At 34.6% G+C, this 27,285-nt stretch overlaps 1 protein-coding gene across 3 annotated transcripts; it reads left to right on the top strand.

Annotated features, from left to right (window-relative positions):
• Positions 1-543: 543 nt before the first annotated feature.
• On the top strand, positions 544-25,925 carry LOC123559224 (uncharacterized). 3 transcript variants are annotated; one of them, XR_008371128.1, is made up of 13 exons: positions 544-682; positions 11,623-11,763; positions 12,346-12,543; positions 12,909-13,154; positions 13,626-13,835; positions 15,666-15,851; positions 17,890-18,030; positions 18,763-18,895; positions 19,777-19,908; positions 20,521-20,575; positions 21,412-21,425; positions 22,776-22,818; positions 23,104-25,925. XR_008371128.1 is itself a non-coding variant. In XM_053544274.1 (13 exons), exons 1-13 carry the CDS (start codon positions 613-615, stop codon positions 23,144-23,146), a joined length of 1,599 nt encoding a protein of 532 aa, XP_053400249.1. In that variant the 5' UTR covers positions 544-612; the 3' UTR covers positions 23,147-25,925. The 3 variants fall into 3 exon arrangements, 2 of the variants coding, with proteins under 2 accessions (XP_053400249.1, XP_053400248.1); XM_053544274.1 differs by having other exon boundaries at positions 19,780-19,898; XM_053544273.1 differs by having other exon boundaries at positions 19,777-19,898.
• Positions 25,926-27,285: the final 1,360 nt, after the last annotated feature.

Below are 27,285 nucleotides of genomic sequence, written 5' to 3'. Positions count from 1 at the left end.
ATTAAGTTTTGCCTTCACTACGCTGCGCTACGTTTTGGCAAACTTAATTGTGTTAGAATGTCAATAAATGATCTATAACCTATACTCATTTCGATTCTAATGTGCCCTTAATCTAAAACAGTAGATAAAACATAGTAGCGCTCTTTCTTGGTCGCAACAAAAACATTGACGTCATCGCACGTTAGCGTGACGTCATTTTAGCGTAACAAAAAAAGAAACAAGTATATTAGAATACATGATATAGATCCCCTATATCTTTAAATGAATGATTTAATATAAAACTCGAAAAAGTTTATCGTTCAGAACGCCTTGCAGAGATTTCGTTGACAGGCAGCAAGATTTAAAAAAGCTAGTGATTTTGATGTCAACTCATTTATGTACGAAAACGCATGATAAATATTTAGTTCTAAATAATGAGTATATCGTTGTAGAAGGCCCCTTTTTGGGGCAGGATAGCGCTAGCATTTGTTGTTAGACTTCTTATAGGAAAGTTAAACATATATTTTGCTATTTCCTCTATACATAGAGTAGTAGGATAAGTTACACAAATATTTTACTAATTGCACTTCCCTTTGTAATTTTCTATGTTTCGGTTGTACTTCCGCATGCAATATGATGGATAAATTTGGAAATAGTTTAAATATATTGTTGATATTAATTTTCTGTATCGTTTACCATACAGGTAAGGAGACATTAAACATCTACAGTATACCAATTGTTATATTTGCGAAAAAATATATTTTCATGTACAAGTTCTTTTTTGTGGGTGGGGTGAGGGTATGCTTGCATCGGGACTTTCACAAATGACGCACACCACTATCTTTTTTGTTGGCGTTTACATTTACAGATATATTGCGATTTTGTAGGAAAATTATGAAATATACTGCACGTATTATACAGTATTTCTAGTTTATAATATCTTGAAAATGTATCAATTTAAACGTTTTAGAAACTGTAAGAAACTAATGAAGATAGTTGATATGTTGAATGATAATAATTTGAAGGAAGAAAATCTTTGAACATTTTTTTCTTTTGTGGATGTTTTACTCTTCTTCTAATACTTAGTCCAGTTGTGTTTTGGTAAGTTAGTTATTGCTTCAAAGATCTTCAGTTCGTACAATCTTGTTCAGTTTTTTCTTCATCATTTGTCAATATGTTTGCTTTCAGTTGTATGCATGTCTATGTCATACGTTCTCTTGTAAATGGCCAAATGTAAATATATTGCAAATGGCCAGTGTTGTATGTTACCGCCATTGATATTGTTTGAAATGTTTTTCTTTACTGTGATGCTTTGCTGTTCATTATGTATGAGCCTAAGTATTGAAATAAAAGTTGAAAAGTTGAAAGTATGTTTTAATCATGCATTATTTAAATGTTTCAATACGTTCTAATTCAATATTTATTTCAACTGATACGATATATTAAAACAAAAGCGTATACATCTGTTACGTCAAGCACAAATAATTATTATTTTTGAATACACTGAAATTGCACTGTTTGGATTTAGGTATCTAACCAGCGTATATACCTAAGAAAACAATTATTCTAGCATAAAACTGTTGTTCTTATCACTTTCCGGTGCAAATTTAACAGAAAAGTAAACGTGTGTTAACAGAGAGATACTCGAGCTCACGCGCCGTTTAAACAAATGTTTATATATGCGCATTCCGTGGCGAAGCATAAACGTATTGTGGCCCTATAACGGCTAACTAAAAGTGTGGCTTTATAACGGATAAGGAAATGCCGTCAACGTAAACCAACAACGCTGACATTCCCGCGCATTTCATGAACATTTTATGACATGGACAGGCACTATATTCATTCTTAGCGTTTTGCACGTTTTACGCTAGAATAGCGTTAACGCACTCTCGTTTCGTGATATAACATTTGCTGAATCCTTCCTACCTGGCTAGGGAACCTCGATATTCTGCAGACATTATAACAAAAAAATCATGCGTTATCCCTACATTCATTTGAAAAATCCTCTTTATACGATTAGCAAACTGTTTACTACAGATAGAACAGGAAGTATTATATATCACTTTTGCTTCAAGCACAAACAGACCATCATAATACAAAAGATATATGAAAACATGCTACCCGGTTGGCTGTTATTTAAAATAGTTTAAATTTCCTGTCGTGAATGTTATCAATTAAAAATCGCATACTTAACAATTACACAAAGACGAACAATCAATTCATAACTGAAGTGCGTCTTGTTTAAAACTTGCTTTTGAGTTTTGACATATTTATTCGACGATGATATTGCGATAGGCATTTATTTTGTTCTTTTACAAAATATTGCCTGTGAAATGTTTTCCCTTTTATTAGTCGGCGACTATATTTGATACGCTTTCGGATTCTTCAGTTAGTAGGAGAAGTCATAAAAATGTGTCAATCAAAAATTATATCGTAAATAAAACAAAAATAAGGCAGTTAATGAAAGACTTACATAAAGGAATAAGGAGCTGAAAATTGCATAAGATTTTTACTATTTCAAAAGATAGCTTTACAAGAAAATAGGAAAAATGTATAAATAACTTATCCTTATATATCATTAAACGGGTCAGTTTCAAGTTAATTATTAATCCAGGTAGTGTTACTCTTCGCTGCCCTGTCAAATAAGAGGTATTCCGAGATTATTTACAGTACACTTTCAATGGAAGATTATGTGAAGTGTGTATTGAATAAACTGACCTTATCTTTGTTGCAGAAGTAATTAGGTTAACAATTTATACATCAAGTATCAGTAATTTACTTCAGTGTTGCGGATTCCATTCAATGTAAACTCCGATTAAGCCAGTATGAGGGGGCATGAGGGGTGTTATATATTTCATTACCTCCCATTATTAGACTTAATTAAATCGAGTCTGGTATTATTTTCTTTGCTTGCAAAGGTTCTTCTAAAATATTTCATTCAACCAGGATTACAGCCTATATTTGTTTTAATCATTGCATGTATACTCAAGATCCATTACATGATACAGCTATTGCAGGTTTTGCATAGTTTGCAAGACACTTTAATTAAGCTATAGAAACCGGTAAATATGAATTAAAATTAATAAAATTTCATCCGGGTAGACGCATTTGCAAAATAGAGATTCTATTCAGCGTTTATCCGTAAATATATAATATTTCTAAATTACATGCGTCAGTAAAATATATTGTGATTTGTATGGGAAAACAAAATAAAATATGTTCTAAAGGTCGTTTGCAACCGAGTGGGTAGATGCGTTTACAAAAGTTTCTGTTTTCAATGAAGTGAACAAAAAGAGTTAATGATCCCGGATACAGAGTTAATGATCCCGGATGCTGTGATTTTAATCGATAAACAAGAAATATCTTAAAAAATGATGGTCGGCGAATTGTAATAAGGAAAGACGTTTATGAATTTTTCATCTAACATTCATCTTTCATCTAACATTTTTCAAATTACAAAACTAAACACCGCACTTTAACAATTTAAATGGTTCTCTTTTAAATTTTCGCAAAGGTTTCGTAGGGTTGCAATTTTGTTTCGTTTATCCTTAGACGAATAATTACAGCAGTAGTTTGATGAAGATTCATGAAGCGGTTCATGAGAAGAGGTCATTAAACGTGTTTATATTTTTAGCTAAATTGGTCCCTATCCCCATTTGTAACAAAATAGCAGGAGACCTTACGATATTGTTACACATCGAGTTTGATAAAAATCCATTACATTTTAGTGGTTAATGCGAAGAAAGGCATATCTACTTTTGGCTATAGTGGTCCCTATTAGAGCCCAAGTTCCTATATAAATAAATTTGGAAGAGGACCTTATAATGATGCTCCAGACCAAGTATGACAAAGATGCACCAAGCTTTTCATGAGACGCTGTATAAAGGCATTTCTAGTTTTAGCTCTAGCAGCCCACCCATAAAAGGGGTCAAATGTCCCAGCTGAACAAAGTTGGCTGCGGGCCTAATAAAGAGAAAAAATCAATTAAAGGATTTTTTTATTTATTATTTTTATTTATTTCTAAAATAGGCCAACTGATCCCGCTTTAACAAATGCATATTCGCTATTCATGAATCTTGGGACAATGACGTCACACCTATAAAAAGTGAAGGTCAAGCAAAACATACAATTGTAATTATTTCAATATTTCTGTTTCATAAACAAAGTTTGACCGTAGTCATATCACATAGATAAACTGTATGCAGCGTACCTTCATTTCAGTGTAATGAGATTCAGTCCTTATATAGCATATATATAATAAAACAGATTTCAACTGAGTTCAATATTTACATACCATACTAAAGAAAAATATTCATATATAATAAATCAGTTAAATAATTTATAACAAATATATCAACGCAAACAAGTACTCATTTTAATATGCAATCTGAATAAGTCACAAAAGCAAGAAACCTTTTCATATACAGACGACAATTGTAACAAAACAAGAAAATCTTTTAAAAAGCAATTCTCTACAAAAAAGACTCTTATCACACCCTTATTCATGTGATACGCAGACCGTATTCAGCTCTTTCTTTAATTTGATATATGTTTGTATTTGAACAGGTTTTTATCATATTTATTAAACTTACTTATCATTTTGAGATATATCAATATTTTGCTAAATATACTGAGCCAAAGTTAGCTTTAAAACTGTGAACAGCGTCGTTTAGGATAAACGCTTTGTCTACATTTCACTCAGCGTAGCACAATCAACAGAGTGAAAGAAATTGACCCTCTCGTCTAATCAGGCAGAGTGTTGCATAAATGTTCCATTTTGATAAATTATCTGTAATGCGTTATCAAGTAGTTTGATTTGCAAACTGAAGTCACGTGGCATAGGTAACGAAAACGAATTTAGACGGCAGTCGCCGAAAAAGGACATTTTAACAATTAAAACAACCGTCCGTGCAATTTGTTTACTTATACGGGCCGAAATGTATAGTGGACGCAACTTGACCCCGATGGTTGACCTTTGTATTACAATACATAATGAGGCACAACCTATTATTGAAAAGGAGTGTACGTAAAACACGAGCTGCATGAGAAAGTGGAAATATGAATTTATGTAATTATAAATTAATGTATTAGAAATTTTAACTGATCAAATGTAAGTATGCATACTTTGATACTGCACTGTAAACAAACTAATTTCATATAAATATACATGGCTACCCTAATCACCCTTTATTTCTACAATGAAATAACCGGTATGAATAATCAGCCGAAGGTCAACCATCGCGGTCAAGTTGCGACTACTATAATATGGGCAGACAGAAATTTATTCAATATTCAGTCATAATTATACCCGTTACATAATATATTTGAACTTGACAATTATCAAAACATTCTGAAAATGATTGTCGACGGCGGATATACGCTTAAAGGGTACATTCATGAGAAATAAACCTCGCTGTGTCAAATAGTTTCGCTGTTTTAGTATTTAGTCTCACAAAAGTTTTCCTAACAAATGCAAAGTTGTGACAGGAGACTATGTATTTTAGTTCTAGTACGTTAGAAGTGCAATTACAAAGAAAAAATATGAAATTTGAATTGAGACTACTCATCGTGGGTTAAACAATAAAACATAAGACTTTTTGTTTTCAACGTCGCTATATATTTCTAATGACCTAAGTTTTGTTTTCAGATTTTTTCAATTCAGTTGATTTGTGTATGTTCGGTCTTTTTTTTTTTTTTTTTTTTTTTTTTATAAAAATACGGCTTAAGATTTTTCACATAAATCATTATACAAAATACATTCTAGCAAAATATATTGATTTCTACTTTAGAAATATGTATATTGTTTGACAACTTGTACTCATTGTTATAACCAGGTTACGCCTGTTTACGACTGGCTTTGGATTCGTCTTTCGCCTGTTGATGAAAACGTGGCAATTAAAACGGCTTAGTCGTTATTACTCCTTTGGTCCCGAATTAAACGAAATTTACCAAATGTTCAAATTTAAATGTTTAATAATATCTAAAATTAATTCAGTATGTAAACGTGGAGTCGGTATACCAGTGCACACCACAATACAATATACATATACATAACATATAAACCTCTACGGACAAAAGGCACGCTGAAAAATGGGAACATCGTTTAGAAATGGTCAGAAACCTTGAACAGTGAACAATCTCACACCTTAGGATCTAATAATCAAGAAACACATAAACAAAGCGGTAAACAAAAAAATGAAACAAGTGGGCACAAAGAACAAACTAGTTGGGCACCGTCTTGCTTTGCTCTGCGTGCGCGTGCGTGCGTATGTGCATGTATATTTGTATGCGTGGACCTTTAAGTGCTAGAATTTGTGCAACAATTTTGCACCTCCCAAGGGCGGATCCAGGGTGGGGGGCGCACCCGGCGCGCGCCCCCTAAAATCACCGGAGCATAGGTAATTTGTCTTTTGTTCTGGGTGAAAAAAGTGCAAAATATGCATTTCTTCTCGCTCGCTACGCTCGCATAGGTATTAATCTTTTGTTCAGGGTAAAACATAGCGCAAAATATGCATTTTTTCTCGCTCGCTACGCTCGCATAGGTATTTATCTTTTGTTCTGGGTGAAAAAAAAACAGCAAAATATGCATTTTTTTCTCGCTCGCTACGCTCGCATAAGTATTTATCTTTGGTCTGGGTGAAAAAAAAACAACTGCAAAATATGCATTTTTCTCGCTCGTTACGCTTGCATAGATATTTGTCTTTTGTTCTGGGTGAAAAATATGTATTTTTGAGTCGGCTAAAGGCTGAAAGCCTTTTGACGAGTCCTTGCTATCCAACGATTCTCTAGATGGACCAAATAACACAGTGAAGGGATGTAGTTCCATTAGATTTCTCAAACTTCAAGCAGTTCATTGCATGAATGAAGTTGAGTTGTGTCAATTCCCTTTGCTATGACCAATATACGATGTAATCTGTCATATTTATGACTTGTAATTGTGCAATTCTCGAATGTAACTCATTAAGCATAAATGTGCATTTTAAGAATTGCGCAGGCTTACAAAGCTTGGGTAACATCCAGCGAAAGACAAAAAAATAGTTTCAGCAGGGCTCCAGATAAGATGCGTATTAGCGTAAATTACGTATAGAAATAATGCAAATACGCATGTCTAATAATTTCTAAGCGTATAAAAACGTATATAAAATTACAGAAACGCACACAATGCTTTTTTAAAAACAAAATCTGAATCGTCTGGATGCGTTAGGTAACATAGCCGATCAGCCTTAATTCTCCCACATTGAACGTAAACACGCATCGTATGATTTCTATAAACTTTGCGTGGGTTGAATTTTGCAGTCAGTAAACGGATAAACTATCGGAAGAAGAAGCTCTTACTGGTTTGTTTAGTTACTACTGATATTAAAAATGATTTTAATTCTTATTTTTCGAGAAATAAACAAATCGGCGAAACATTAAATTGTATTTTCTTGTAGTTTTTGAAATCGAAAGTAGATCGTCTATGTTTGGCGAAACGAAACAACATTTTATGAAAAGATTTAAATAAGAGGTAAATTAACCGTAAACTTCAATGTCAGATACTGCCAATTGCTGATAAATGTCGTCGTATCATCACAATTTGTAAAATATATTGTTCAAACTGGAGAAAAGTGTAATCGTATCCGGATATAATATTTTGGGTAAATATCGAGCTGTGTTATGAAATTTTAAGAAAAAAACTAAAAACAAACTGAAACTGGTAGACTATACTGTCAGTACATCAATCATTAGCCGACTCAGGCCATTCAGGCCTTTGATTTCTCTCTCGCTACGCTCGCATAGGTAATTTGTCTTTAATTCTTTGTTAAAAAAAGCTACGCTCGCACAAAAAAAATCCAACAAAGTTTGCATGAGCTCCTATAATGCTCTTTACCATTTGTACAAAATGCTAATAGCCCTTGGTAACCACTCCCCATAAAAAAATCCTTAGAAATCCATTCGGGCTGAGAAATTCCATTCTGAGATACTTACGCAAGAATAAGTCTGGTAAATCATAAAACTTGGAATATAATTAGCATGTTATTTGGGTTGATTTTGTCACAAAACCTGTCCTTTTTAAAATACTTAATAAAATACCTTAGAACGCCCTGAATGCATCAGAAGGATCCATTATTTTCAAAATTTTCAGGGGGAGCATGCCCCTGGACCCCCCTAGTTGCGACTTTAACTCGGGCAAATTCAGCATGGGTCATTTGGTACTATTTGCCTCAGGAACACGCTCATAACGTTTCAAGATTACTTCTTTGACATCATAATTTGAGCTTTGAACTACAGACTGCACGGCCTTTGCAAGTGATAACACTTTGTCATAGAAGACTCCGATTTTTCCATTGTCATATAGGATTTTTAGCTACTTTTTCAAAACGCACAACAGTCAGAAGAAATAAATAACGGTGACTACCGAAAATCGCTGTTAATATTTCATATTCAATATGTATCGAACTCGAGTGAGAGCTAATTATACATAAAATATTTACAAAAATAAACGTAATAAAGGCAACTTTATGACAACTAATCATAACTTTTACCAGCAATTACCTTATACGCTGGTACTGTATAACAGTTTATAAAAGTACATGTATATTGATTACCGGACCTCTAGCCTGCCCAGTACGCCGGTGGCATTTTTGAGGGGGTTTCTTACTGGTCACCATGTATTCAGTTTGACAGAAAAAACAATTATAATCTACAAACCTTTTTAACTCTTGTACTACTTCCATGGCTTCTGACAAGTCGGTCAAAATATTTGCACACGCGGGATTAGTCTGAATAATGAGACCTCGGGTAGACCGATTTTACATTCTAATATTTCACGTTGGCTACCTATAGGAGGGGGATATCGACCGGTCAAAAATGTATAACGATATTCAACTCTCGAGTACAATTATTTGGACTAATCCGGGACTAACGCGTCCAACCGGACAATGGCGCTGTCTAAAGCATCTTGAGACTGTGACACTTCTAGTGACCTATTGATCGATCCCATTACAACTCGAACTCGCTCAAGGGAGTTTTCGATGTCCATTACTTTAATTTGTCATTATTTGATATTAGTTGGCTGTTTTTTTTTTTGTTTTTTGTTTGTTTTCTTTTTTGTTTTTTTTTTCAGTCTTTTGCAAATCGCGCTCAAATGAATAACGAGCTTTCTCATTGGTCGATAGAAAACCAATACCCTACCGTACTATACTGCATCCGGTTAAAGCCGGGTAAACCGCATAATGCGGTTTAGTATTTCACGCACAAACGGTTCAAAACTGTTCCAGCGCATCTTGCGTTTTAGGCACCGCATATTGCGGTTTATAAACCGCATGATGCGCTTTTAAACAGCAAGATGCGGTTTCTGAGAGTTTTGGACCAGTTCGTATCCCATAAGAAACAATATGTTTAATTATTGTTGTGTACCACTTTGTAACGGGTTTGGAGGATTCCCAAATGGAGGGTAGCGGCAAATTATGGGATCTATCAAAACATGATAAATTCAGTTCTCCGGCGACTTGATACTCTGCATTAAAATTTTACGTGTATGTTCATGTATTAATGTCAACTTTTTAAGAGATGAATAGTTACGAGGGTCATGAAAAAGCCATTTAGACTTGCTCCTGTCCCTACTGTAAGATTTCGCATAGTTTCTGTATTAACATTTTTATAAAAAGGTGCTATTTTAGAGACTTATAATTTACTTATAAATTGTTTGCAGTATTTAAAAAAGATAACCAGGCAGCCAGGGAGCTAGGTTAAGTGCCATTATTGAGGTTATAATTGTCTTTTATTAAATATTTGATTCTGTAAAAGACGGTTCGTAATTCACAAATGTAGATCTATTAGGTGGAAATCCGATTCCGTATCATGTCTGTTTTCATTCATGGTAATGACCAGGTTTAGTTCAGAAATCTTTATAATTATTTAGTGATGAAATAAAGTCAGAATGAGCGGAGGAATGTAATAAAAGGGTTATTATAACAGCAGCATGATCAGGCTCTCATGTATTTTAACTGACTCGATCACACTCGATCGGCGCATTCACAATTCGTGTAAGTATGCCTGGCAAACTCCTCATGAGCTAAAAACAACTTCAAAGAGCAAGCTGCTGATATTATGATCATGAAGTTCTCCCAATAAAGTCTAACTTTATGCAAAAATGCTTCTTTTTCTGTATATCCTAGCATAAAACTGCAGTTCTTGCCACTTTCCCGGCGTGTTTTAATAAGAGCGTAAACGTGTGTTAACACAGAAATTCTCGCGCTCAAGGAATAAGGTCAGTAATTCGGTCGAAAATGTGCTTCCGTGGTGTAGTCGGAAGATGTCCATAATAAATAGATCCTAATTTTCCCATTTTTTACGCAAATTCGTGTAGAATGATTGCTTTAATCACAATTTTTTACTACCAGAATACATTCTGCATGAAATGAGACGGTTTTCATGTTTATACACCCCACATGGCAAGTTTTGCAGATCGAAACCGGAAGTAGGTATATATTGCGCGGACAATAGCAAATATGCGCCATTTTTTGGGTAGCGGACCACAACCGACTGGCATTTCACTAGGAACTATTCAACCGCCTATTTTCTTTTCATTTTTCCGTTAATTTGTGATAGAACTTTCATGAAAAATAGGTGTAGGAGAAAGTGATGTTCTATAAAGATACGTAAAGACAACCTGAAGTTTTCGTTTTTTATATATGAAACAAAGAAGGATTTGAATTACTGACCTTCAGCCTCACGTGCTGTTAAAACACTTTTATGTATGCACTTTCGTGGCAACGCGTAAACGTATTACGGCCCCAAAACGGATAATCCAAAAGGAAATGACGTCAATGTGATAAAACAACGCAAACATTCCCGCGCTTTTCAGGGAAATTTAATGACGTTTGGCCACAACATATTCATTTATTAGTTTCTACACATTTTACGACAGAATAGCGTTTATGCATGTTCATTTCGTATTATAAAGTCTTCAGAATCTCAGGATCAAAATACGTACAATGAAACAAATATTGCAAAAGAAATTTAAATTCAAAGTGGCTTAAAGGTCCATTACTAAGGGAAAGTGAGTTGGCATTTTTTTTCATAGCCAGTGCATAGACTTCTGCAAGACACTAAATAATGAAGATTGGCAGGTCAAAATTTACAGAAGGTCTTTGGAACTCAAAGAAATGTATGTGTATTATGTTGAAATTTCAATGAATCGACAGAATGCCCCCCCCCCCCCCCCCCCCCCCAGGTCTTTTTAACTTTCTTCATACTTCATAGAAAAATAATTGTACATATACTGCGATTTATTTCGAATTTCTACATACCAACTTTCATTTTCCAATAAAATGAAATAGTTTCTGTGCTTTTTAAAAGAAATTAAAATGTTCACTTTTCTTAGTATTGGACCTTTAAGTAAATTGTGAATGTTAGATTTTAAATGTATTTTAAATACGTTTCAATTCAATTGCTGCGTATTTGTTAAAGTAGTATGATAACATTGTCCCAGTATAAAAGAAGTCAGGAACAAAAGACATTCAATGTAAACGCTCATCTATGCAGGTGAGTGTGTATACATGGCACGAGCACTAATAGTTTTGCTTTCAAATACATGCTAACTTTTAACTGAAACAAGATTGTATGGCGTTCAGTAATAAATAAACTTTCGTTTTTCAGACGCTCAGTGTGCGCCAACCCTTTTTGGAGTCGGTTGCAGATTTGAGTGCCACTGCAAAAACAACGAATCTTGCGATGATTTTAATGGCAAATGTCCTTCAGGATGTGACAAATATTGGGCAGGACCAAGCTGTCAGTATAGTAAGCGAAACAAAAGTTTTCTTTGGGTTGTATTTAGCTGATCAAAATTACGTTTAAAGCACTGACAGTACAGGTGTTTTTGAAAGACTTTCAATTCACACACCTTGCGTTTCGCTGCATATACTGAAGATGTATTTTATATCTTGCATATAAAATACATCTTCAGTATATGCAGCGAAACGCCTGTGTGTATTTACTTTTACGAGTGTTTGAAAACGCATACAGTTTTTTAAAGAACGGAAAACACACAGGCCTGTTCATATCAAGCTAGGTGAAACTTTTTGATTGCCTGTCATTTACTAGTACATATAATTCATATAACCTATTAATAGAAAATGTGGAAAACTACGATTCACCCAACACGACATAAATGAAAATGTTTCAGGCTCGGTGAGACTGATCATGGACGGTAGTGGAACGCAAGATACCTTCCACGCCCACTAGCCCCCTTTTCAATACAAGTTGTCACGCATAACACATTTTAAGGTAGACTGATCATTTAATAACCATAAGTTATAACCATAAGTGGTAAACAAATGCATTTGTTTTATAACAGAATTATACAAACTCTTATTTTTACAGGGAACATCGCAGTTGATGCTTTTATTCGACATTTAGATGAAATTTCCAATTCAAGTCTTGCAGTAGATGGGGATATATCAACATGCGCAGTCCCGAAAAACGACAATACAAGAAGTACCAAACCATTTTGGAGGATCTGGCTGACAAACAATCACACTATAACAGAACTTGAATTTGTAACTACTGATACCTTTAAAGGTATGATGGTGGAACTTTTGTTTACGCACGAGTTGATATATGTCTGTAGCGGCCACATTGTCAACCTTGAAAAACCTTGGTTAAATTTAATGTCCTTTAAAAAGATTCTTGAAACTATTGCAAATATTCCCAGTGATATAAAAAGGTTCTTGGTCGCGGTCAAGGTGGTATTCGAACCTACGATCCCGATAGTGGTCGGCCAATATATTATTTACTGGACCACTTCCTCATGAGAATCTGCAAATCTTCTTTTATTTATTAACCAATGGCAGAACTGACATATGTCCCTGTAAGTCAAAGAGCATTTAAACAATACATGATACAAAATGTTTAACACGTTACTCATCACAAAGTGTTTCTTTCAGACCATTTTACAGAGTTTAAAGTAACGGTTGAGTATGTACCAAAGGACTTTGCAAAACTGGACAATTATGATTCCTATGGTTTGTATATACAACCAATACAAGACATTTGTTATGAAAACAAGCGAAAGGTATCGGACAAAGTCATTAATGTGGTATGTAATAGAGCTCTAACGGGGAATCAAGTTCGAATACAGCTAGAAAAACCTGGGACCCAGCTTGTGATCTGCGACTTCAGGATATTTGAAGGTAACTCTAAGAGTTAACATTCTATTAATTAACAAAATTGTTACTCACTTTTGTCTTTCAAGTTTGCTTCACTATTAAGTAAACAGTAAAAATTTAAGGTAAATGACCAAGGATTCTTAAAGGCAAAAATGGGATTTACGCTAAATGTCGTAGATGTTTAACAGCAAATTGATTGACCAAGTTAGAATTAACTTTATTTTCAAATCGAATATAGCCAATTCCAATTGTTTGTACTTAATATGAGTTTGGAATGAGGCTAGTGAGATGTATATATACCCGATTACCCATCCTAACAGTTGCATCACTTTCGAAGACGCTGTAGTCTGATAAGGTAGCAGGGTAAACACAAAAGTAGTTCATAATCACCGCCAATATTTCTCGAAGGTACTGGAACAACAGTTTGCAATGATAGACCAATATCAAAAAGACAAATATTACACTGCAACTTCAAACATTGCACTCTTATTGTAGGGCGGAATATTGCTTACAGGCGACGGGCAATACAGAGTTCTCATAATGCAGAAGGACAATCTGCATCTGCTGCTGTAGATGGTATTACACAAACAGGCAACAAGAATGCTTGTAGTGTCACACAAAAAGAAAAGGATCCGTGGTGGAGCGTTGACCTAGCACATGTAATGAAGATCGATCGGGTGCTCATCACTCCATTTGGAACAAATGGTATTCTTATTCAGTTATACTCTCTTTATATATTGTGTACCTACGGATATTGTGCTTGAAATACAACCTGAATTTTACTTCCAGCGAATACGGAAAATGTTAAATGGCGGGACTACTTGATTTAGTTTTGTCGTCAAATACGACGTAACAAATAACGTAATGATGGCGCCTTCACGTTCCAAGCGTCATAAAGTTCACGTTTCAGATGAATTTTCAGTCTTTTTATCTAACGTAACAGCAATTTTGGTGCAACAGTAGAAAAGGTTCATTAAAAAGTATCTTGATCTACAATGATGCATTCAGGTTTCATGGATTTTACAAGGCCGGATAACACTCTAACTTAAGCGCCTCGTGGGACATAACAAAATCTCCTTGAACTAAATACAACATGATTGCAGATTGCAGATCAAAGTCCTTTTATAATACCCCAAATGTATTTGATTTTGCTGTGAGTGTCAGTCGAAAGGTGAAGCAGTTTTGTCTCTCATACGAATAGTATACTAATGTACTAATCATAGAATTTTCACACTTAAAGTGGGAAAATGCGCATTTTTCAAGTAAAAACCCAGCTAAAATAGATGTGTGTGTAAAAAGGATGGAGGATATTATAGCTTTCAACCCTGTATACCAAACTCTTCCTGTTACCAGTACGAAGTAATAAGTTTCCAGATACGACTTTTCTTATTTTGACTGGGGCAGTCTTTTTGGAAAAGTCGAACTGCACGCAGGAGTTGCTTCCCTTCAACTACATAAATCTTTACCTATAGGTAAGGAAGATCACTGCGTAGAACAGCAAGTAGCCTCGGGCAAGGTATAAACGCCGCTCATTCCATGTCGTTACAATACCCCTAATTAACAGTGTAAAGTCAAGATTATCAAGATAAGAGAGATACTCGCGTTAAAATGGTATAAAGGGAAACAATCAAATTTAAACAACTTGGCTTAATAATCAAGGGACAATACTCTTCAAAACACTGTCTCATTTCTGGACATGGAATGAAGAAAAGAACTATTATTTTATTAGTCCGATTTCTTTATTTCTAAAGCATCAACTTCGAAAACTTATGCGGCATTATCGTTTGATTAACACAGTTAAATGCACAGGAACGAAAATACTGCTGTTACAGAACATTCACCAAAAACACACTATGTGCAGTAAGATGCGCATAATGCCACATTAATCAAACCGAACCTGTAACTTTCTATTTTTGCCTTTGTCTTACCTGTCGAATTTTTACTTTTTCATTTTCTTCTTTCAAAGATTTTAAGCTGTAATCAAACTTCTCATAAAATCAGAGATATGGCCTACATGAGCAAACAAATCTATAAATAGGAAGATTCTTTGGAGGCATTGAACACAACCTAGCAGAACAATAATATTTTTAATTTGAAAATATGCATCATTCTTCTAACCGCTTCAAACGGAACTATTTTATATTTTACTTATTTATTTTGTTGGGTTTAACGTCGCACAGTCACAATTATAGGTCATATGACAACTTCCCAGCTTTGATGGTGGAGGAAGACCCCAGCTGCCCCTCCGTCGCATTATTTCATCACAAGCGGGCACCTGGGTAGAACCACCGAGCTTCCGTAAGCCAGCTGGATGGCTTCCTCACATGAAGAATTCAATGCCCCGAGTAAGGCTCGAACCCACATCGATGAGGGGCAAGTGATTTGAAGTCAGCGACCTTAACCACCCGGTCACGGAGGCTCCTAACTATATGTATGAACTCCATGGTCCCTACGGATAAGAAATTACCGAGTCAAATTAAAAAATCCAACACGCTTCAGACATTAATCAAACATTTTTATCGATTTTCCTTTCAGATATTGATGGATATCACCTCTTTACCTCTAACGATTCTTTAGCTTGGCTTGGTGTAAACAACGATAAAGGACGAGGGCAGAACAGCAAGGCTGATTTCACGGTTGATGTAGTTGCAAGATTTATCAAGATCTCGTTTGAAAATGAGACCAGACAGCTACTCCTTTGTGAAGTCCAAATATTTGGAGGTATGGTGTAGTTTTCATCTGCTGGCATTCCTCAAAAGAAAATGACGGTAAGGTATATTGAACCCTTTTCAATAGCTGCTTTGGCGGGACAAGGCATTAGGACACCAGGTAAAGCATCGATAGTTTTAGACAAATATAGGAATTTACAAGTTCTGTTCAATATATTTGGTGTTATGATACAACATTTGAAAACATCGTATTTCGTTTACTGTCTTTTGTACGAGATACATTGTAACATTTGTTTTGCTGTTTTTATACGCCCGTTTGAAAAACGGGACGTATTATGGGAACGCCCCTGGCGGGCGGATGGGCGGGCGGGCTGCGTCCACAGACTTTGTCCGGAGCATATCTTCTTCATGCATGGAGGGATTTTGATGAAACTTGGCGCAGTTGTTCACCATCATGAGTCGGAGTGTCATGCGCAAGAAACAGGTCCCTAGGGTCAAGGTCACACTTAGAGGTCAAATGTCAAATTCAACAAGAACTTTGTCCGGAGCATATCTTCTTCATGCATGGAGGGATTTTGATGAATCTTGGCACAATTGTTCACCATCATGAGACGGAGTGTCATGCGCAAGAACCAGGTCCCTAGGTCTAAGGTCAATGTCACACTTAGAGGTCAAAGGATACAAGAATGAAAACATTGTCCGGAGCATTTCTTCTTCATGCATGGAGGGATTTTGATATAACTTGGCACAAATGTTCACCAACACAAAACGGAGTGTCATGCGCAAAAACCAGGTCCCTAGGTCTAAGGTCAAGGTCACGCTTAGAGGCCAAAGGTCAGATACAAGAATGACTTTGTCCGAAGCATTTCTTCTTCATGCATGATGTAACATGGCACAATTGTACACCATCATGAGACAAAGTGTCATGCGCAGGTCCCTTCTTTAAAATAATTGCACTTTGTTGTTACTATAAATAGCTTATATTGTAACTTTTTCATTACTAGTCGTAGGGAAAAATCTAGACCACTTTTCTATAGTACAACATGGATGTTACATCCAATTTTGAGGTGTATTTTGACCAATCTCTACCTGGTAAGGATTTATGTATGGACTTACAATTTTTTTTAATCTTTTTTTTAAAGATTAACTTCCCTTAGTTGTTACTATAAATAACTTACATTTAACTTTTTTATAATTGACCGTAGGGAAAAACCAAGACCACTTTTCTGTGGTACAACATAGATGTTACTTTCAAATTTTAGGTGTATTTTAAGGTATCCCTACCTGGTAAGGAGTTTTTATGTGGATTTAGAAAAACAAAAGAATATTACTAAACAACCACAAAATTAAAATTCCATTTGCAAATACAGGTGCTAGAGTAAAGAAATTTGCTGTGACGGGCGTACAATGATTCTCTCCGTGTATCAACGATATATTTAGATATATAGCGGAGGTTTAAAGAGATAATAAGCCATAGATCCATGATTTATGTTGGCTAAATTAGTCAATTAAAGGAAACAGAAAGAGGCTGTCTTATCGAATTAAAGCTTTCTATGATAGACACTATATGACAATATTCGACGTCGCGAAAACATGTGACAGGTTATCCGATCAATGGTCTAAACATGGCCCTCCAACGATTTACCTTGCTAATAGAAATGAAATTAAATTACATAATTGTATAATTTATAGCAATTTGAATTTGTTTTACTCATAATGAAAAGTGCGCACTTATGTCGTCAAAATTAGAAATAATGTAGAGATAACACATGTTTGTTTTCGTGTTATAACATCTGCAGAATTCCGAGGTACTGGTTGGTGCCCGAGCCCGGTAGGGCAAGCGTACCAACGATTCCCGAGTGATTCTGAAGATGTTATATTCGCTAACGCTATTCTAGCATAAAACGTGTAAAAATTGACCAATCAGCTGATGTATCAATGAATGTTTCTCTACACATTTTAAGCAAGCTTTAGCAGAATTCAAAAGTAGAATTAGTCATGTGTCATACAGTTTGTTTATGCTAGTACGTAGATTATCACATGTTTAGCTATGAGAAGTATAAAAAAAACTTTGCTATGTGATTTCACAGATTGTCTCCCGGATGTGTGCGGGTTTGACTGTGTAGATGTTTGTCACTGCAGGAATTCTAATTCAGAAATTAAAATGTCTGGGAACTGTACTAATGGCTGTCAAGACAAATGGACAGGCGAAGGCAAGAAATGCGACAGAGGTACATGTTACGATAAACTTCAATGCCAATATTTGTGAAGATGATTATCATAAAAGTGATAGTTACAAAAATTGTCTTATTATGTTTATTTAGTAAGTTGCAGCCTTTTGCAAAATATTTGGTTTCATTAGCTTTGGTGTTGGTTTCTTTTTTTTGCTATAATAATACATAAAACGTTTGTGATCTGTAAGAGTTACTTGCCTTATAAATCTTCTTCATAGCTGATTCGTATACAGATACAGAGAAAGCGTTTTTGTTTGATGTCATTGAGTGAGCAACCCTGTAATGCATGGACATAAAATTTGATACAGCCGTACAATCTTCCATGCCATACATTCCAGATTAAAAATAAATGCGAGTGTTTTCAAATCCCGAAAATATACGACGTAATTTTACGTATGTCTAGGCGTAGCGTGTAAAACAAAAAAGTTGTTTAAAATGAGTGCATCATGATTTCTATTTAAAAAACAACAACAACAACAACAAAGATTAGAAAATGTACAAGCAGTCTAGTTTTTATCAATTGTTATTTTATTTCTATTCATTGTAAGAATTTCGGTTATCCCGCGAGTCCACACCGGGGACCGTATACTGCTTTACAGAACAAAAATGTTCTTACTATATGTCAATAAATCACAAAAAGAATGATAAAATTAAACGAAACAATAGAATTGCAATAGGTTTATCACTGACGGAGCATGGCGAACGAAAGTCTCGTGATTATGTTTGCAGCTTCATCTTGTACTGAACCTTCTGGTATCTACATGTCAGCTGTAGCAGTTGCATTAACATCAATCGGAGCCATTGCTCTAATTGTCGGAAGTGTTTGTATCACCATATTTGTTATGAAAAGAAGACAAACAAGGTAGGATATTTAAGTTTGGTTTTCATCATAAACAAGAAATGTATAAAGAGAAGCGTTTATATGTATGTTCCATGTTAGTGGTTATTCCAGTTAGGTAATATAAAAGCTTTTTGACATTGTCACTTTCTCACTTCATCTGAATATTGAGGATTAGTCGATTTATTTTCTGAATTGTAATAACAATAATTTAGAACACTATTCCAGTAGAATGTTAGAGCATGACTAAAAATATTAATTAACTTAATCCAATGAGCAAATATCTTTTTAATTTCGAACTATTGACGCCATATCGAAACAAAACATCGTTCTTGGTGTTGAAAGGAGTTCGCCCTTAACAACAAATATCTGTGAATTATGACCTATACATTTTCGGGAACTATCTTCGAAAGGTCATAACCTGAATGTAAAATCACGTGTGTGACCCCATTCATTGAGCGCTGATAATAAAAGGTCGTATATATGACTTATGCCGTTTTATTTTTTTCTAAATCGTATTTTAGTTCCGATATCTTATAATTCATATTCTTTCGTGTTTAAACTGCGTTACGTGCCGACGAAATGACACCATATGTTTTTTCGTGTTACAGCATCTGCAGAAAACCGACGGATTGGCTGGTCTACATAACATGTGTACAAAGCCTAATTAAATGACAATTTTGTCGGTGTAATAAAGCCTTAATGAGTTATCGTTTCGCCATGAAACGCGCATACTTAGAAGAAAGTGTTTTAAAAGCACGTGATCATTCTCTTATTAAGACTGGTTTTCTCCTTTCCGAATACCCATTGAAAATGACTATAACAGCAATGTTATGCTAGCTTGGTATTTTCACTGTCATACTATCAGATTCAGTCCACAACTTTCAAACATTCTTTTTTTTCAGCAGTGATACTTCGAAGAACAGTTCCGGAAAAAAACAGGCAGATCAGACCCGACCAGGACAGTTGAACAGACTTAAAAAGAGGGTGCTTGATGTATATTACAATACTAATCTTAGGCCGAAAAGTATGTTTAGGTTAGAACATTTGTAAACTGATATTAAATAAGTACTCGTTTAGATAATTACTTTATCATACAAAATAATTTTGAGGCATATTTCCGTATCATATACATATAAACAGCATTAGATCATATGTGGATATAAAAGTAGGTGACAGCATCAAGTACCGTTACTCTGACAGGCAGGTGGGCCAATTTATGTCCCCTTTTGAACTTAAAACTTCTGGTTAAAGTTTTGCATGCAAGCTACTATCTCCAAAACTAATGCAGACACTGGATTGAAACTCTATAGATTTTTTTTTAACATTTAGGGTAATATTCCTGCTTCTGGGACAACAATTCAAATAGTCGAGCATGGACTGTCTTACGGAGAGCTCTTGTTGTTTAAACACTACTTACTTACCTTAAACCCTACAAAAACAACACTAATATGTATCAATATTGAATATAATCACAAAAATGATTGATCAGAAGACTTAAAGCTTATCATGTTGACTTAATACTCAGTAAATGCTAGACCTGTATGCAATCGGAATTCAATTCCATAAAAATGATACCAATACAATATCAATATTTAATGCTCTGGTATAAGTACTATTACTTATTGTATTTTGTAAATAAATTTCAGAGACCGATCCTGAACCGGACCAAGAACTTGAGGGTTATATGGAACTTGATACACTGTAATATTATTCTGTTGTTATCTCTTTTGAAATTGATACTTTTTATTTTAAATTTTAAATTTAGTAATTGATAAATGAATTAAGTCAATGTAATTAAAAACGCGTTTGGGTATCTATTTAAGAATTAACTTCCATTTATGTGCGTTTATATGGGTATAAACCACATTGGGACCTTTTGCAAATCCACGTAATTCCCAATATGACTCTATGGCTGTATGTGGGGTGCTCTGTACCCTTGCATTTTATCTTTTATAGTATACCCGTATAATGGCAGAGAAAATATCGTTCAATCCTTACATTTTTACAGTAGCGTACTAACAATGTTGTTTTTTTTTTCAACGAGTATCCGAAAATAAATATCAGGACACAGAACAGTCGGAAAGACACACCCCAGTTCAATAGAAATTTGACTTCCGTTAATCATATAGTTCCTGGCATTTGTCTTAAATAATGTTAAATACGGTAAAAAAGCATATATATTCGTGTCGATTCAGTTTTGATCTTTGTCGTTTCAGATTGCTCGTGCAATCTCGCGGAAAGAGTCATCTTTTATATTATTTTACCAACATTGTTTATACGAAAATACACCCTTTTTGCTTATCATATATATAATACAAATTACATGATAGTGAATGTAAATACTAAGTCATCATGATCATACAGAAATGATAACTGATGAGAGGAAAATACTGTTTTTTTTTCATATACATGTATAAATAATTGTTTAAAAGACATTAATTGATTCTGACCTTCACATGTATACCACTTATAGTTAACATGGTTAAGTACACTGTTCATTAAAATAATTACTTTAACGTTTATATTTCTAATTTCAGTTCAAGAAAGCAAGGTAAGAAGGGCTTTCCAAACAATAAAACTTAGATGGATTAACGATATTAAAGTTTTGTCATGACAGTGGTTTTAAAAAAGAGTATACGATCGGCATAGTGAAATTTATCATTTTCTATACTAACGGTTAACCTCTGGGTATAAAGTGTATAAGGCTGGACATAAGGCCTCCGCGTATACTTTAAACATATCCATGTTTTCTGTACACAAGCAGAGAATACTTAACTGCGATATCTTCTAGTTATGTCCCTTCGAAGAAGTGTGCTCTTTGTCTGTCTGTCGGTCGGTTCATCCGTCTTTTGATCATTTGGTTTCCGACCAGTTACTAAATACTAAAAAAGATGCTTAATAGGATGATTGCCTCGTTACTAGATGACCCCTACTGTTTTGGAAGTCAGAAGGTCAAAGGTCAAGGTCATAGTAGCGTTCCGATTGAACACGGTTTCTTATCAGTGATTAAGAAATGCTACGACCCTCAGTTGTCAAACTTCATACGACTACCTGTAAATGGCTTCTGTTAGTTTAAGGATCAGTAGGTCAAAGGTGAAAGTCACAGTGACCATCAGACCGAAAACAGTTTCCCATCAATTGTTGTTGCATGCATTAGCTTAACTGCCAAAACTTACGGAATGACTGTCTGCGGTCAGTAGATGACCCCTATTATTTTAGGGGTCGGTAGATCAATGGTCAAGGTTACAGTGATTTGAAATTAATTGTTTTCTACAGATGTCAAACTTTATAGAAAGATAGCCAGTATTCAGTAGATCTCCCCTATTGTGTTTTTATTTCGTGTCACAAAATACACTTTTCGTGCGTAACGCCCAGAAAAAAACATGTCTCATATGACGATACGACGTATGCAAACCATCGTAACCAGTCGAGAATTTTGACCTATTTAATAGCCAAGCTTTACGTGACGTTATAGCCATGCCAGTTCGTTACAAAATGTTAGCACATACGATACGAAAGGGCTATAAAACCAGCGTAACTATAAATACAAAGCTGTTTTTGATGAACATTATTACATACTTTACATATTTTGCTGAACTGCACTTTTGTCAGGTGGTTTGGTTCTAGAAATTGTTACATGAAATTTAAAAAATGTTGGATGTTGTTTCACTTATAAACATATCCTACAGTTAAATTCTGATTCCTTATTGCGATAAGTTTTTATAAATGTTGTTACAAATGATAATTTTGGATGCAGCTGACTTAATAGAAATGTAACATTATTTCAAAACTAAATAGTTTGAAAATGACTACTTCCGATTTGGGCTATTACAATAGTTAGCAGAACTTTTAAAATGACAAATGCAACTCAGACTAAAAAAATAAAATCATTTACTTGCAGGAATTAGTGCACAGCTAGAGAGTTATTCCAAGCTTCAAAAAAGGTAGCGTTAACCTTTATGTAAATTCATTTTTTATTAGTGTTTACAAATCGCAGGTGTCTTCAAACGTTGTTTTGTCACATTGTGACATAATATTAGTACATGTTTTGTTGTAATTTAACTTTTCTTATATGTTTTGATAACTGGTAATATTTCAGGCAAATAAATTATTTGTTATCTTTTGTTCTTTAGCTATTTAGAAAAGCATAACCGAAATTGATTTCATCGTGTAAATAAGGTGATGCACTGTTAAATATAATAATCTATTTCACCTTCCGTTTATTTCAGTGCCATAAAAGCTACAAAAAACAAACTACATCCCATTTCTTAAACAATGCCGTTACGTGTTACGATTAGTGATTGTAAATGTGTCAACTATAAAGGGACATTACTCACCAACCACTTAATAGTTACTGAAGGAACTGTGAACTTTACAACTACAGAAACTTCGTTGTCAAACATCACAATTTTACATGATATGAAGAACGTAACTATTTACAAAACCAATTTAAAAATCTATAAAACCGTGCACAGGAAAGCCGAAATGTGTTTTTATTCAAAGGTGATCTTTATTCATATTAAGTTAAACATACCTGGTGCAAACGTTTAACTTGTGATCCTGAGGTCGTGCTAGTCTCTACGCTTGTGACGTTGTGTTCAGATTTGACAATCATTGTCATCGAGTATAGGTTAGAATGTATTAAATGCCTCCACTGCTATTTTCTATATAAATATCAATTTATAACATGTTTTATCAGCATTTCTAGCCTTTCACTTCTACCCTTGTGTTGAAGGTCTGTCATAAGGCATTCAAAACATACCAAAAAGATATGGCGTTTACTATAATGCAATGAAATCATGGCCACGTGACTGAGACACGTGATGAAAACGATAAAATGGCGAAAGTAGAGATCAGGAAATACTTACTTTCACCTTCATTTTACCCAACAGCTTCGATGTAACTTCATTCGCAGACATTAAAGCTTTCATCTGGCATGAAAATGGCCTTTACTGGGCGGGAAAATGACGTTGTATATTAATTGGGACAACATTCGAGTGGACATCCAGCGAATTACTACCTTCGTACCTATAAGTGATACATGTATATTAGCACTCTTACAATAAAAAGTACTGATAAAATGTACATACTAGTATCAATTTATCTCTTTATGATAATATTTGTTATCATTGTCGTTTTATTTTTATCCTTGATCTGCCAGCGCATGTAACAAAGCTCTTATTTTTGTAAAGTCATGGTTTTCTTTTTAAGGAGGATTTAGCAGTTTTATTTTTACTCTATTATTTTTATCTACTGATGTACTTTTTTTGTGACTGATGTATTGTATTGGCCTTTTTGTTTAATCATTTTAGATTATTGGTTTAACTTTGCGAACTAATTTATAGTTACGTAGTAATATATTTGGCTATTGAAAGTGTACGGAGGAGAGTACGGTGTCTATATTTCGCAACTTTGCATGAGCTTGCTCAAAGTAAGAGGATTTTAATGATAGAAATCTACATATTACCAAATAATTATTACAACAGGGTTACCGATAATTATACACTACGGAAGGTTTTCACTAAATTTTACTACAGATCGTCCGAACTTTTAAAGAAATATAACACAAACCTTATAATACTTCTAAAACTTGGTCTTACACACCCGGTATGCTATGTAGATGTAGTTTTTAAAATTCGAAAACTTAAACATAATGCTTATTTAATCAAATATTTGTAAAATGTGTCAAACAATTTTTCAAAAGAGGATACAATACGAAAATCGTGAAGCACAGTGCATGTTTGGTGATTGACCCCTCTTCAGTTGATCGCAACGCTTTCCTATTTGATGGTGCGATTACTAATAAAGTGTAAGACTCCTTGATGCTTTTCTCCTAAATCATACAAAAACGGACGGATAGAGTGGATGCCCTAAACGCGTTTAAACCCCCAGTTTCCTTTTCATAAGTTACTGACCGTTCCAAGGCGGTGTTCCTATTTTAGACTTGTTTTCTGTCCGTCTCGTACTTTGTGTTGCGTAAGTTTCCTTCTTTCTTGTTAGTGTTTCTTTTCTCTTTCTCCTCACTACCCCTATTACCCCCCTCGCCCCATCCCATCCCTTTCCCTTGCATTTACGCTTCCTTGCTTTTGCTGCCTCTCTATTTACCACAAGTAAGTTATCGTGCCCACCATTATTTTGTCCGACGTCCGTCCTTGGGTGGTGCCCGACTGTTTTTTTTTCCTGCTTATGTATGTGAATGTGTGCGTGTAAGTGTGTGTTTGTCTTGGGCGGTGCACTACAGTGTTGTTTTTTCTTACTTGTCAGTTTTTCTCTGTGTGTTAGTTGTGTGTGTGTTGAGGGGTGGGGGGGGGGGGAGTATTTGTCTTTTGTGCGTATCTGCGATGTTGTAGGAATACTGCGTTTAAGGAACGTGACTTTTCCTGTTGAATATTCATCCTTGCTCCCCCTTCCCCCACTTCCCCCAACAGCCGACCCTTTTATCTACCCCTTACCACCCACCCTATTTTTTCTGTATTTGGCATATATCTATAATGTACTTGTTTTTGGAGTTTTGAAGCAACCCGTGTACAATTTTTTCCGTTACAGCTTCTTTTAATTGTGGGCCGACTTTGCGATGCATGGCTCTATGACTGTGTTTGGGGTGTTCTGTGCTTCCGGGAAATCTACACTTACATTTTGTTCTCAATATACAGATGGTAACTATATAATCAGAGTTTATTTACAGTTTTGTATTTTCGTTTTACATTTGTATTGCATGCTTTTAAAGTAATAAATATCTGAAACAATAAAATCGTCGCCTTCCGCGGACAAGTTAGGGGAAATTCATGTTCTGACGTGATATATTATAACTCAGTATTGAGTGTTGCCACCTAGTGAAATGTTCTTGCTTTGAGTTTCAGCATTCTTTGGTAATAGTGTACATCAGTTGTATAAAAATCTAAGGAAAAGTATACAAACATCTTAAATATTCATTATTTCAAGTGTAAAAAAGCATAATACGGCAAATCGACTTAAATAGTGTAAGCACACGAAACTCGGATAAATTTTGCAGATATGTAGAAGCTTCATGTATCAATAAATTTGAACTGAATTTCCGTTATTTTCATTTCTCTTACACTGAAATTATACTGAACAGCAAAAGAAACTATCATGTATAACTGGTATATTTTGAAATAAAAAGATAATTTTTCAAATCTGAATTGTTTCTTCATACCAAAATTACATTTGAAGATCTTCACTTGATAAATTAAAAAAAAAAATAATCAACCGTGAAGTCAGTAGTCCCACAATAGCCGTTTGAAAGGCTATATCTTCTGCGCGTCAGTTGCATTGTAACATCCAAATTGGGCGCTCGCGCTAAATTTGATTCAGTCTTGTGGTGCAATCAACAATATTTTTTAAACTTTTTGCTGTTTTTCGAGTTAGTCAATGATCAATATTTCCAATGACAATAAAATTTCACAAAGAAAATTTTTAATTACAGGCGCACGTAAATTTCGTGCAAAACGGCTATTGTGGGAATCTGACTTCACGGTTGATTGATTTTTTTAAAATTTTACAAGTGAAGTTCTTCAAGTGTAATGTGATATGAAAAACACAAGTGATTGATAAATTAAAGCTTTTTAATAAAAAAATACCCCAGTTATAAAACTGGATAGTTTCTTTTGCTGTTCGATTTAGTTTGAGTCAAAGTAACTCTGTTTCTTTTATCGTTATTTATACTACAAGAACATGTCCCATTTATTTCAAACTTTCAAAAACGTTTTGATAAAAAGACAGTTTCAAAATCTTGAAAAGTCCGAATATACCAAGGTAGTTATAGTGCAAAAAAGTCGTGTTTTTTCTCTATTTTGCTGCATTAGCACTTTGCTTTTTGTTTTGAAAACAATATAAACAACTGAAATATATATAAACATTGCATTTTAACAAAGTCATAAGATATATAAACAACACCTACATACCTTATATATAGATACTACTTTAAATGAACTATGGTAATGTTTCCGATGCATTTGTTCTGAGGCAATACTAACAATAGATATATATTATATAACGAGAATCATAAAGGCTTCTTGTAAACACTAAGGATATGACATTAGTTATAAAATGGTTTCAGCAATGGATATTTGTTTTAGCCTTCTGATGTACAGCTTCATGTTAGCGTGTATTTATCAGCCAACATGTATACTCTTGTGTCACTTTGTGATTTGAGTTTAATAAAGGTAATGTTGTTGTTGTTGTTGTTGTAAGACATTCTGATTTTTGATTAGACGTAACTTTTCAGTCTCGCGAGAACGAGATTTTAATTTAAATATAGTAGTGAAACATCACTCGAACTCCCAGCTTGCTAGTAGTTCATGCGGCCTCCGGACTTTTCACTGAATGCTTCAATGTGCGGATCGCTCGAACCCGGATTTGAACGTTCTACTTATCTCTTTGACACTTTTTGA

The sequence above is a fragment of the Mercenaria mercenaria genome, chromosome 5 (assembly GCF_021730395.1).
Source record: "Mercenaria mercenaria strain notata chromosome 5, MADL_Memer_1, whole genome shotgun sequence".
NCBI lineage: Eukaryota > Metazoa > Mollusca > Bivalvia > Venerida > Veneridae > Mercenaria > Mercenaria mercenaria.
The sequence above is the reverse complement of the archived record's forward strand: the minus strand, read 5'-3'. Positions and strand labels throughout refer to the sequence as shown.